The sequence below is a fragment of the Vipera berus genome (assembly GCF_964194415.1).
Source record: "Vipera berus genome assembly, chromosome: 1".
Taxonomy (NCBI): Eukaryota; Metazoa; Chordata; class Lepidosauria; order Squamata; family Viperidae; genus Vipera; species Vipera berus.
Window position 1 is genome coordinate 69843033 of NC_138202.1, and position 12816 is coordinate 69855848.

Below are 12816 nucleotides of genomic sequence, written 5' to 3' on the forward strand. Positions count from 1 at the left end.
CAAAAGCAAAGAATGAGATGTAAAATCTTAACCCTCCCTGTTTCTGGCTGATAGCAAATAATTCAGAAATCAATGGTTTTATTAACGTATGCCCTATCATCCCTAGGATGATTATAATTGCCAACTTCATATACAGTAAATAGGACATTACAGCTACATCAACTATCCCTCTATTTTATTTCATAATATTGTATTTCATAATACAACTGTGTTTACCTTCATCTTTATTTTCTTGTATTCTTCTTTTCTTTTCCATATGTTCAGCCTGTAAAACGAATAACTTAATTTGCTTTGTATATATCAACATGTAAATGGTGTGAATCTATCAAAAGCACTTATAAACAATTGGGTCCAAAAAGGGGATTAGATTGAAGAATCTGTAGCACAAGCCAAAAATATAAACTTACAACAGGAAAAATAATAGAAATTGCTCCCTTCAAATTTTCACAAATTTAACATTTTCCTTGGAAGTCAGAGTCTGCTGTTTATACATCTAAGCTGGGTAAATTAAATACAATATAACCATACTAAATTCCTTTAAAAAGAAGGAAGAATGTAGGTGACAACTACCAACCAAGCTTGCCGAGCTGTGTGGAGGCTGAGAACCAGTGTTTTGCAGGGCAGAAATGTCTGTTATGCCAACAACCAAAATCACCCAGTTTCAAGGCCATGAATACAGAACAGAAAAATCCATTAAGGACGGAATAAGAGAAAACAGTACTGAAAATAATTAAGTAGACAAAATTGCACCAGTTGAGGGCATTCAACTGTCTTATGTAGCATCTTCTTACGATATCCTCCGTGATTCTTACCTAGCTGTACTCTGTTGTGGATTTAAGAACCTTAGAGTGAGATAAGAGATTTGTCAAACCATGTCAAATCACGTATTTGGGTAATCCTATCAGATTTCTGTCAAGGTCTTGCCAGAGGCCAGATAAGCAGAATTCCCTCTCCCTCCCTCCAAAATCAAAACCATTAAATGAGAAATATCCCTGAAAAAAGAAACGGAAGCATAGTATTTTCTGCTATACTCTTTTCTTGGCTTTCTCTCCATTTACTACCAACTACACCTTTAGAAATATCTAGAATTTATTTATACCCCGAATATTTACTGTACTGATTATCTTTTATGCAAGCCACTTGGGAGGATTGTTATCCTGAAAGATTAATTATAAATAATATTACCTTTTCCTTCATACAATGTATGATTTAAAGCAGCTTTCTTTTGAACTTTGATTTACCATTTTACCAATTGCCATTCACTGGGAAAAGAAGTGATGTTGCTGTTTAATATATTGAATATAATTGAATCTTTCATCATTGGATATCCAATATTTATGAGGCTCATAGTGTTTGAGAACCAACACAGCATAACAAGTAGAGATGCCAATCTAGTATCAAGAAATCTGGATTCTAATGTTACTGAATAGCCTTCTTTTTCTTTACTTCAGAGATAAATGATCTAGAATGCTCAAAATTCTTAAGAGAGTCTTACCATATTGGCTGTATCCAAGAAATCTGAAGAAAACCGTTTTGAAGAAGGCTGCTATAAGTACTGGCTGCCATGTATACCAAAACAGTTTTGGTCTCATATTAAGCTGGCTGGTTAGACTCTAACCATCCCAGAATAATGATCATTAAACAAGGGAGGATATAATTTTTTAAAATTTATTTATTTGTTTGTTTAGTATGCTGTCCATCTTTCTATCAAAAAAGTGTGTACACTACAACAGGGCAATGCTATTTCAAGACAGAATTTCCCATTATGTTCTTCAAGGTTTGAATATGGAGATTCTCGGTTATCCAGGACATGATTATCTCAAAGGTGCTTTTTCAAAAGGCAACTGGACTTTTCCTTGAAGACATTTTGCTTCTGATCCAAGAAGCTTCTTCAGCTCTGTCCTTAAAATTTGCATTTTGGAAAGATTAGCCAAATAGGTGCATAATATCCATCAAGAAATTTAACATAACTATTTTACGTACATGGGGAGAAAAGGCAAAAATTAGGGCCAATGCAATTAAATTGTTGAATTTCAGTGATAAGGTCAAGGCTTGGGGCACTATAAAATGAATCAAAGAGACAGGTTTCATTTACAGGCCACCTATGTTGCCCTCCAATGAGATAAAGAAAGTCTTAAAATTGAAACAGTAGACAATAGTTTTTTGCTATTTGACTATTTGCACTTAAGAAAAAAATCTAAAAAGTCCCTGGAAAATATTGCTTATTGATTGTTGACTAGGTTTCTATGGCAATTATAGTGAACCACAAGAAGTCATTTTGGAGTATGGTAATATAGAAAAACTATAAGTAAAGAAATAAAATACATTTTTCAGTGATAAAAATATATCTTTTATTTCACAGTGATTTTAATTAGCATTCTTCCTTCTTTGCCCTCTTGCTTAACAAATTTATTTATTTATTTATTTATTTAATAATATTTCTATACCGCCCTTCTCCCGAAGGACTCAGGGCGGTGAACAGGGCAAGAATAAAAATACAGAATTACAAAAATTAAAAAAGGATTAAATACATGCCCACTAAAAACAATCAATACAATATTAGAACCCCAATAAAACAACAGTAAAAAAAAACCCCACCGATCCCCCATCAGGCCAGGCCGGCTTGTTCGAATAAGAATGTTTTTAGATCGCGGCGAAAGGAGCGAAGATCGGGCGCCATCCGGAGCTCAACCGGTAACTGATTCCATAGCTCCGGGGCGCCCACAGAGAAGGATCTCCCCCTGGGGGCCACCAATCGACATTCTCTGATCGGTGGCACCCTGAGGAGGCCCTCTCTGTGGGAACGCACAGGGCGAAGGGAGGTTGATGCCGGCAGCAGGTGTTCCCTAAGGTACTCCGGACCCCTGCCATGTAGGGCCTTAAACACCATTACTAGTACCTTGAATCTCACCCGGATCTACTTAATCTACTTACCGTAAGTTGTAGAAGAAATCCATGTCAATGCCCTAACTTCATATTCCAATGTAATGATTTCTTACCTTACTATGCTGAGTCTTGGTATAATGATAAAAAAATACATTGTAGTCCTTGAGGCATTCTTCCTTCAATTCATAAACTCCATGGCTTGATACACCAGGCTTTCTTTAAATAAAAAAAATATTTTCAATCACATTGCAATTATTTAACAATTACTCATAATTAAAAAATACTATTTCTATTAAAACATTAAAGAGAACCCACAAAATTTGGAGTGTGTAATTAAGAACAGCCTCATTGAATCAAACCAAAAGTCCACATATCCAAGTATCATTTTTGAAACTATCCAACCACAATTTATGACTTTTTTTTTTGCAGGAAACCAGCCTTTACTTTTAGTTTCTGGCAAAAAATGCCTCTTCTGGAAAACGGATTCACTTTACAACCACAGCATTTTCCTTAATGACTGGCACAAAAATGGTCGTAAAATCAGATGCCATCACACAATGACTTGCTTAACAACTGACACAACTAAAAATCGTAATTTCAGGCTCAATTACTGTCCTACATTGAGGACAGAGATGAACAAAGACTTAGAATAACTTGAGCGCAGTTCTACATGCTTGCTTTTTATGAAAACTGGAAGGTATCTCAAACATTCAACACAACTATATTAATATTATTACATTAGATGTTTATCCTACCTTTTTATATCTAAATCAAGGCAGCAAACATACTTAATACTCCTGCCTCCTATTTTTCCCACAGCAACTACCATGTGAGGCGAGCTAGGCTGAGAGACAGAGTAGGCCAAAGTCATCTAATTGGCATTCATGGTTAAGGGAGGCCTTTTTTTTTAATTCCCATTTATATCCCGCCCTTCTCCGAAGACTCAGGGTGGCTTACAATCTAAGCACAAATCAATGTGCTTAGCAATAGCCTTCATTCTATGTATATGCCTGCTTATTAGGGCTTTCGGGGGGCCCCAAGCGGCATTATTACAAAGTCAGCTTATTGCCCCCAACAATCTGGGCCTTGTAGTAGAACTCATTGTCTCCTGGGTTCTAGGCCAGCCTCTTAACCGCTATACCAAACTGGCTCTCTGTAACTATTCAATTAAAAAGAGCAAGCACTCACTTGAACAGGGCCACTTTGTGAATCACCTTCTCCAAACCAGTCTCATTGTTTTCCTGTTAAGACAGGTACCACACTAGGAATTAGCAAAATGGTGTAATGAAAATAGTAAATTTAAAACAAATCAAAGAGAGCAGCACATCTAATCATAGCCATTTGTATTGAGAAGCAAACTAGATTCTCATCAGGCTTACATACTGTATTGGCTGATGAACCATGTGATTATGTTTTCTGATACTTCTCTCTCTTCACAATAATCCCCTTCTAGTTCCTACCAAGGAAATAATACACATGAAATAGACTGAGAGGGAATCCTGAAATGAAGAACTTTTTTGTGTATGGATAATCCTCAGTTAACAAGGCAATTGGGACCAGAATTGCTGTTTTTGCTAAGTAACGTGGCTGTAAGGCACAATATCATGTGACCATGCTGGTTAGAGGTAGCAATTGCAACACTCCCGGTTTCTGTTTTAAAGTGAATCGTCCAGGGTTGTTAAGCAAGGACATTACATGGTTACCATTTATGACCTCCTGTCAGCATATCCACTGACTTTGCTTGTTAATAGCCAGCAAAGGAGCTGGAAATGGTGACCACGTGATTGTAGGAACCTGCGACATCATAACTGCAAGCGGGTCAACTCTACCGAAGGTTGCTTCTGCAGAGATGTATGTATCTAGACTGTAGGTTGAAAATATTTCTGATTATGTTTGATGATTAAATGGTGGCTTGGCAATTTCAAGAGTGCAGCATTTATCGATTGGGCTATCAAAAATAGCTGGTTCAACTGTGGAACATGCTGGGATACAGAGAATCAAGAGATTCTACTGGATTCAGAAGAGAACATAAACGGTCTTGTGTTCCTCATGCTGAATTCTAGATTTTGATTTTGCTCTGAATGGGGATTGGGGGTAGATTTGGATGAGGAATAGAAGTGTACTGTTTTGTAACAAGAGACAGCCCTCATTGAGTGATCACAATTGGGACCGGCAATTGTTAAGTGAGCAGTGAAACATCCCAATTTTAAAACTGTACTTCAGTTTCCTTTGCATTACAGGCCTGCCAAAGTTTAAGACCCCTAAAGTTACTTTTTCATCACATCGTAACCGCACTAAACAAGAAGTACTTGTACGAAAGTCAGAATAATATTATGGTAAGAATACAGAAAAAAGGAAACTAATCATTCACTCTAAGGAAAAAGTATATTGTATTTGAAGAAATAATTACATGTTTTCTGCTTTTTGATGAAAAAGCGTTCTCTGTATATTATTCCATACAGAAATAATGCAACCACATTTGGGATGGGCAACGCTGTCACTATGTGCATGGACACTGAATGGAAAATCATGTGGCTTTGATAGACTTACAACATCACTTCCCATTTGGTCTTTAAGTGCCTCACTGTGGTCATTAAATGAATCATCAAGTGACTATAACTTTACTCCAGTGTTCTTCATTAACTGGTTGGAAAGCACAGAAATGGTGATCACATGACTGGCCCACTGCCACAGACATGAATGCTTGCTGATAAAGAAGCACTCAATTAGTAATCACATGACCATGGGATGTTGTCACTGTTGTGAATTCAAGTACTGATCACAAAATTGATTTGTTTTACAGCACTGTAACTTTAAAAAGTTGCTAAGCAAGGCACTTGGTAAATGAGGACTATCTATACCTATAAGTGAAGACTATTCTATTGAGAGAAAATAACCTACATCTACAAATATTCATGCCAATCTATGTGTCTGGCAGGATGCTACAAATGCAGCAACAATCAAATGATACCACAAAGCAAAAATAAAGTGATAAAGCTTAACTCCCTTGATTTTTTTTAAAAAAAGAATCAAACTTTTTTTTAAATTTTCACAAGTAAATCATAGTCAATCATAACCAAGTCTACTTTTCTTCATGCAGCCTCAATGTTGTCAAATTTGATGTAAAACATCAGTGGTGAATCTGTGAAACTCTGAGTGACTATGATCTCAATTGGCGTCCGTCTTTGAGAAGAGCTAATTTATTGTTACCATTGCTCTTTATCATTTTGATTTATTTCTATTATCGCTTTCATAACTTTAATGTATTATAGCCCACCAAAGCCTTTTGAATTGGATAGGCTACAAAAACTGTAAAATTAAGAAGCAAACATGTAAAATATGCATAGAGTACAGGCATGCAGCTGGGACTGACTGTAATAATCACTAAAAAATAAAAAGATTTGAGCAGGTCTGTTTAAACATCTGTCAAAAGAAAATTGCAGGTAGTCCTCTCTTAATGATGTAATTGGGACTGGATTGCACAGCACCGACAACCGCTATCTTTGCCCAGGGAACTGCCACCTGCACCATTGCCTTGCCTCTTCCACATACTCTGCCTCACTGCCTTCCCCCCAGCCAGCTCTCTTCCGTAGACAAGGCTCTGCCATGCCTCCTGCGTGTGACCCGGGGCTGTGCCCTCACCCAATACTTGGATCTGCAGCCAGCAGGAAGGAAGGAGAAGGTCAGTGGCAGAAGAGGTAGGCAGAGGAGTGCAGGGCAGTCAAAAGGACAAAGATGGGGGGGGGGAATTGAAACACACTGAGGTTGTAAACGCAGGCCAATTGCCAACTACCAAACTTTTGGCACTACAACAGCCATAACTCTAAGGACTGGGGGTAAGTACCATTTGTTCAACACTGTTATAACTTTGAGCAGTCACTGAATGAACGGTTGTTAAGCCAGGACTGCCTGTAAGAATATATATATATATGAGGCAAAGAAAATGAATTACTCACATCTTTAGGCAAAGATTTTGCAATGGCGCTATGTGCCATTGCCTCAATACACAGCAAATGGATAATTTCTCGCATTGTCACATAATCTTTTGTCACATTACTTACTCCTGGGACATATCTTTCTCCTAATAAAGAAGACAAAAAAAATACCCAAGGGATTACTACAAATACACAGACACATAAATAGTGGAGTGCACTCATATATATTCAAGAAATCATGCTGTAAGACCAAGAATAGAGGAACAGTTTTTTCAAAACTGGCATAGAGTGCTCCAAAACTTTGAACAAATCGTAACAAGTTCTGGAATACAACAGAGAGAAGCTGTCTCACATTTTGCTATTTCTCTTGCAAAAAATCTGTAAACTAGTGATTTCTCTTTCCTTTTGTCATTTTAATTTCTTTCTCTCCTGTAATAATCTCATGAAAAGAAAGGCTGCTTCTTTATGTAATTCCAGTTGTCCAAGCCAGATAGGCCCTTAATTGGAGTCAATTAACCATACAATGATAGTGTCAGGCACACTTAATAATATTGCTAAAGCAATGGTCTAGATAATGACATTGTGCAGTGGTACTTGGTCAATAGTAATTGTGCTTTCAAGTACTGAATCAAAATTTTAGTGATGCGCAGCTGTTCAATAGGCTTAATAAGATTATTTTTTTCTATTTTCAACAACACTCTTTTTATACATAGCAAAAACAAGTCCAAAAAATAAAATATTCCCATCTTTTCTAAAAATTGTCCTTCTTACCTACAACATAGATGAGTACTTGAAGCATCTCTTCTATCAATGTGTTACATTTTTTATTGAAATCCTGTAAGATTAAAATAAATAGCATTCTTGAAACATGATTGACTGAAATAAAATAAAACTATTTATAGATTACTCATCAAACAAATTCAAAATTTGACTTTCATGTCATCTAATTATGTTGCAAACTGCAGCAGAAGACCTTGGGGGTGGGGGCAGGGTGTGTGTGTGTGTGTGTGTGTGTGTGTGTGTGTGTGTGTACCAAAAAGTGTGTTTTGAATATGAAACACATACATAGATTAGTGTCCTGATGTATTATCCCATGCATTTTGGTAGAAAAATACCATGTTTGGCCTGTCCCAATTTTGGCCATACACAAAGTTTGTAAGGATTACTACATAATTTAGTTTTCAACAGTAAAATGAACGTAATAGTCTGTTTACCTGGTCTTTAGTAGGCACAGTCTTCTTGAAGGCATTAAGCAGTTCATACCGTTTGAGGACAAGCAAAAGGAAACTATTTGGCTCCATAAATGCTGCCCCAATCTACAATATAAATATTATAAATAGTGCTAAAGAATAACAGAAGGGATATACAAGGGGCAGTTACTACAAGATTAAAGTTAAAGACATAGTCACCTGCAAGAGGATTATGTCCTTATCATACATTTCTTCTCTACATTTAACTTCCTGATAATAAAACAACTGAAAGAAAGAAAAAAAGTTGAATACATTTTCATGCATAGAGTTGAGCTTTTGTTTTTATAAACACAGAATTAGAATTTCAATTAAAAAAATGTCCAAAATAACTACCAATACAAATTCACCAGCACCTCAAATTGCATAAAAGGAAACTGGCTTCAAGATAAGAGTTAAGAGCCAGTCATCACCAGAAAGCCATCTCTATTTTCTCACAATCTGTCCCAAGTAATATCTGTCCCACTCTCTCAGTAAATAGCTTTTGGGGTTGGAGAAAGATGAGGAGACAGCTTATGAACTTATGACTTATATTTGTAAAATCAAATATATATATCCCACCAGGCTCAAGGTTGACTCAGCCTTCCATCCTTCCGAGGTAGGTAAAATGAGGACCCAGATTGTGGGGGGCAATTAAGCTGACTTTGTAATAATGCCGCTGGGTGTGTGTGTGAAAGCCCTAATAAGCAGGCATATACATAGAATGAAGGCTACTGCTAAGCTTGTAAGCCGCCCTGAGTCTTCGGAGAAGGGCGGGATATAAATGGAATTAAAATAAAAATAAATAAATAAATATTCATGGTCATTTGAAGAATACCTGGCTGATTAGAGACAGTCCATTCCTTCTCCACATGTCTGCAGCAACCTGAGCAACCAATACTAGGCAGCGCAAGGGATATTCTACCAGCAGTTGCACTTGGAATGCTTTCTAAAAATAACACAGAAAACATTATTTTTAAAACAATTATAGTTTACTTAATTAATCATAGCCAGCAGATAAACCACTGCAAAACTAATACCCTTCCTGTCTGAAGATGACTCGTAGATTGGAAAATAACCTCAAAAGATTATTTTCCCTTCCCCAAAACTCCAGAGGACTTGATCACGCAGCCACGTTCTCCACAGGCCTCTCAGATTTTTTTCTAGCTTTTGATCACAACAACTGGTCTTTTGTGACAAAGATGCACAATAAACATCGGGGTCCTGTTATGCCTTCGGTAATTACAATGTTACACACCACAAGTCACTGTTTTGTCCACAACGCTATTTAAAATTTATATGAAACTACATATGTCACCAGGGAATTTAGAATAAGCTGTCATCAATGTATTTCCAACCCCCCCCTTTGTATCAGGTATTTATTTATTTATTTGTTTGTTTGTTTGTTTGTTTGTTTTATATACCGCCCTTCTCCCGGAGGACTCAGGGTGGTGTACAGAGCAATAAAGTAAGAATACAATAAAGCAATAAAGTGAGAAAATTTTAAAACCCAAATCCATCAGGCCAGGCCGGCTTGTTGGAAAAGATAAGTTTTTAGATCACGCCGGAAGAAGCGAAGGTCGGGGGCCATCTGGATTTCAGCTGGTAAGCGGTTCCAAAGGATTGGCGCACCCACCAAGAATGCTCTCCCCCTGGGGGTCACCAGCTGACATTCTCTGACCGGTGGCACCCTGAGGAGGCCCTCTCTGTGGGAACGCACAGGACGGAGGGATGTTGACGCTGGCAGTAGGTGCTCCCGTAGGTAGTCCGGACCCATGCCATGTAGGGCTTTGTATGTCATCACTAGCACCTTGAATTTCACCCGGAAGGCAACTGGAAGCCAGTGCAGCTCACGGAGCAGAGGTGTAATATGGGAGTATCGGGAGACCCCCAAAAGCACTCGTGCAGCTGCACTCTGCACCAGCTGAAGCTTCCGAGTGGTTCTCAAGGGCAGCCCCATGTATAACTATCTATGTCTAGGGGCAGTGCCTAAATGCAGAGGTGTGCTGAAATAGGAAAACTGAGTCTTGATAAAATTCAATGAAAAGTGATGCTCAGGTTTTCTGATCTATTTCAAACCCACAGGGGAAGGATTACATTTTCTCTGCAGGAAGCTATACATTGTATAAGCATGCTTGTCAGTTCCGCTCTCTCATTATAGGCCAAAGCAGCTAACTGCTTATTAATATTTGTGGCTGATATGGATATAATCCATGCATTATGGCCAAGGGAAGTTGAAGAGCTTCAACTTTCCTTGGCCATAATGCATCAATTATATGAGCTCTTCTGGCTGACAATGTAGGATAGTTTGACGACTGGAATTGTACTCTGTATCTCTATGTGGCACTGTAGTCTCAAGACAGCCTATGAACCCAGTGTGGAATACAATAGTAGTCCCCAATCTTTACAGCTTGGCGGCCTGGTGGGGGAAGAGGGGAAACAGTCTGAGTAAGTAGCGGGCTGAGGCAGATGCATGCATGTCAACCCAGCACTCATGCAAATTGAGCTCCGTGCCCACATGCACCAGCCAGCTGCTCATGCAGCCCAGTTCCAAACAGGCCATGGCCCGGTACTGGATCGCAACTTAGGGGGTCGTGAACCCCTGGAATACAGAATTAGTCCTTTACTAATAGCTTATGCTATTCTGTATTTTCCTTGAAATATCTCAAAGCAGAGTACTTCTTCCTTCAACTGTATCCAATTGTATTACTGTAACAAAGCAAATTAAGATCAGGGTCGGTGATTGGTAGCAATGAGCTTTATATCCAGATAGTGAATTTAAACTGGAATATGGACAAAAGGATCTAGCACACTAACTACTCCACCATTCTAACTCTCACATTGATTGAACCTTATATATTGAAGATGGACAGTATTTAATATTTGTTATGTATATGTAGGGGTGTGAGTCTGTACATAAGTTGTATATAGTATGTTTAGGTGTGTGTCATGTATGTGTTTCACTCTGAGAGCGGGCAACTAAATTTCATTTTTGATGTGTGCCGTTGTGCCCACAGTAAAAAAAAAATGACAATAAGGGTTATCTTATCTTAAAAAAACTGCAGAAGATACTTACTGATGAAAAAAACTCTTGGAGTCTTGAAATCATTCCAGTTTTGCTCAACTGTATATGCAGACCTAGGAAAGACATTACCAAAGATTTTACTTTTGAGTAAGGGTGAGATACAAGACCCACTGGTTATCACTATGCATTTCAAAATTACTTATAAGCAAGATTTCTCACATCAGACATACATTTGCCAGCAAGTGTTTAAGAGGCTGCCGCACTAACTGAAAAGAATTTTAAATGCTACATCTGTGGGAATATTAAAATGTTAATAATAAAATTGTGAACAATATGGCAGGATAAAGGAGAGAGAAAAATACATTTTTTCACAAAATGCACACTTAATAAATTATTATTCTTTGACACGTAAGCTCTATTAATTGCATTTATAGAGGTCAAGCAGCCAACAATATCCATGATCATAAATATATATTCAAATATGACCTGCACTTCAGAAGCCTAATGCCTTATTTTTATCAAATCTGAGCAGACTTTAAAAGAGAAATTTAATTTTCAGCTATTAATAACCAACAGGCACTTACCAGCTAGCATCCTAGACAATGGGAGATGGATGCTCACAGGATCTGTTGATACCTTGAACCGCTTGCATTCCAAAGTATGGCCACATAAATTGATCACTTTTTTGTCCCGGGTATAAGAGTTGCTACATTTCATTACTGCTGCATGGCACTCCTTATAAGCTGTAACCAAGAGCTCTTCCTGGAAATGACAGTATTTTTACATTTATAGTTAATAGTATGTATAACACTGAATTCATGGTATAATCATAGTGGCTATGTTTCATTCAAACAAATTTGGCTCATAAGTACATCATTAAAATCATGCAGCATTAAATAAGATACTAACTGCCCTATACTTGTTATTTTTTCAGTGAAAAGCAAACAGTTTTGTGAATTCTAGCAAAAAAAGCAACCCTGTGTACCAATATTTTTTAAATTGTTTTTAAATCAAAATATCTACTTAACTATATACTCTGAGAAATGCAAAAGCTTTATGGTTTATAATTCTTGAATTTATCAAGAAATAATAGTTGCATTTTCTGTGGAGATTTATAATGACTTTAAGAGGTGCCATTCCAAAAAAAGCAACATTTGAAAATTTATAAACCACTTGTTTTACACACAACAGCTACCAAAATCAGAACCTACATGTGAAATAACAACCTTGTAGTAAAGGGGTTTTTGTTTGATAAATAACAGTAATTCCACAGGCCTTTCAAAGATAACTGCTTTTAACATTTAAATTAAATATTTCATTTTTAAAAATCCCTAAGGGAAAAAAATGAGATACAGTCACATTGATCAAACTTAGGGAGAGGAGTCTGCTCATAAGAAACTTCAATTATTCAAATCCTTGCAAGCTCTTCCTACTATGCAGCTTACATCACAGGCGCACCATTCCTGAAATATCAAGAGAATGTTCTTCAATTGCATCTGGATTGAAATGGCTGCTTCCCAGTCAGGATCCACCTCAATATGCTGCCCAGCTTGCCGCTTTATTTCCTCCATTCCCTGTAACAAACCAAGATCCAGATAACTCAAGTCAAAATTACTCAGAGAAGTATTAAGACCATAAGCTTAAATAAATAGATAAGGAAGTATCAATTGAATTGAGGAAATTTTTATTTTGAATGAAATGTGACAATGCAATAGGACATATTATTTTTTTGTAACTGCATACT

General features: G+C 37.3%; 1 protein-coding gene across 1 annotated transcript in view; it reads right to left on the reverse strand.

Annotated features, from left to right (window-relative positions):
* Positions 1 to 12816, reverse strand: part of UBR1 (ubiquitin protein ligase E3 component n-recognin 1) — a 76251-nt gene that overhangs the window by 41438 nt on the left and 21997 nt on the right. Inside the window, exons 14-24 of the mRNA XM_081312777.1 lie at positions 12518 to 12646; positions 11657 to 11834; positions 11124 to 11185; positions 8886 to 8996; positions 8231 to 8296; positions 8036 to 8137; positions 7593 to 7656; positions 6843 to 6967; positions 4075 to 4127; positions 3000 to 3102; positions 217 to 265 (exon numbers count right to left, since the gene is read on the reverse strand). Coding sequence (XP_081168903.1) covers positions 217 to 265; positions 3000 to 3102; positions 4075 to 4127; positions 6843 to 6967; positions 7593 to 7656; positions 8036 to 8137; positions 8231 to 8296; positions 8886 to 8996; positions 11124 to 11185; positions 11657 to 11834; positions 12518 to 12646 — 1042 coding nt within the window. The remainder of the gene's footprint in view (positions 1 to 216; positions 266 to 2999; positions 3103 to 4074; positions 4128 to 6842; positions 6968 to 7592; positions 7657 to 8035; positions 8138 to 8230; positions 8297 to 8885; positions 8997 to 11123; positions 11186 to 11656; positions 11835 to 12517; positions 12647 to 12816) is intronic.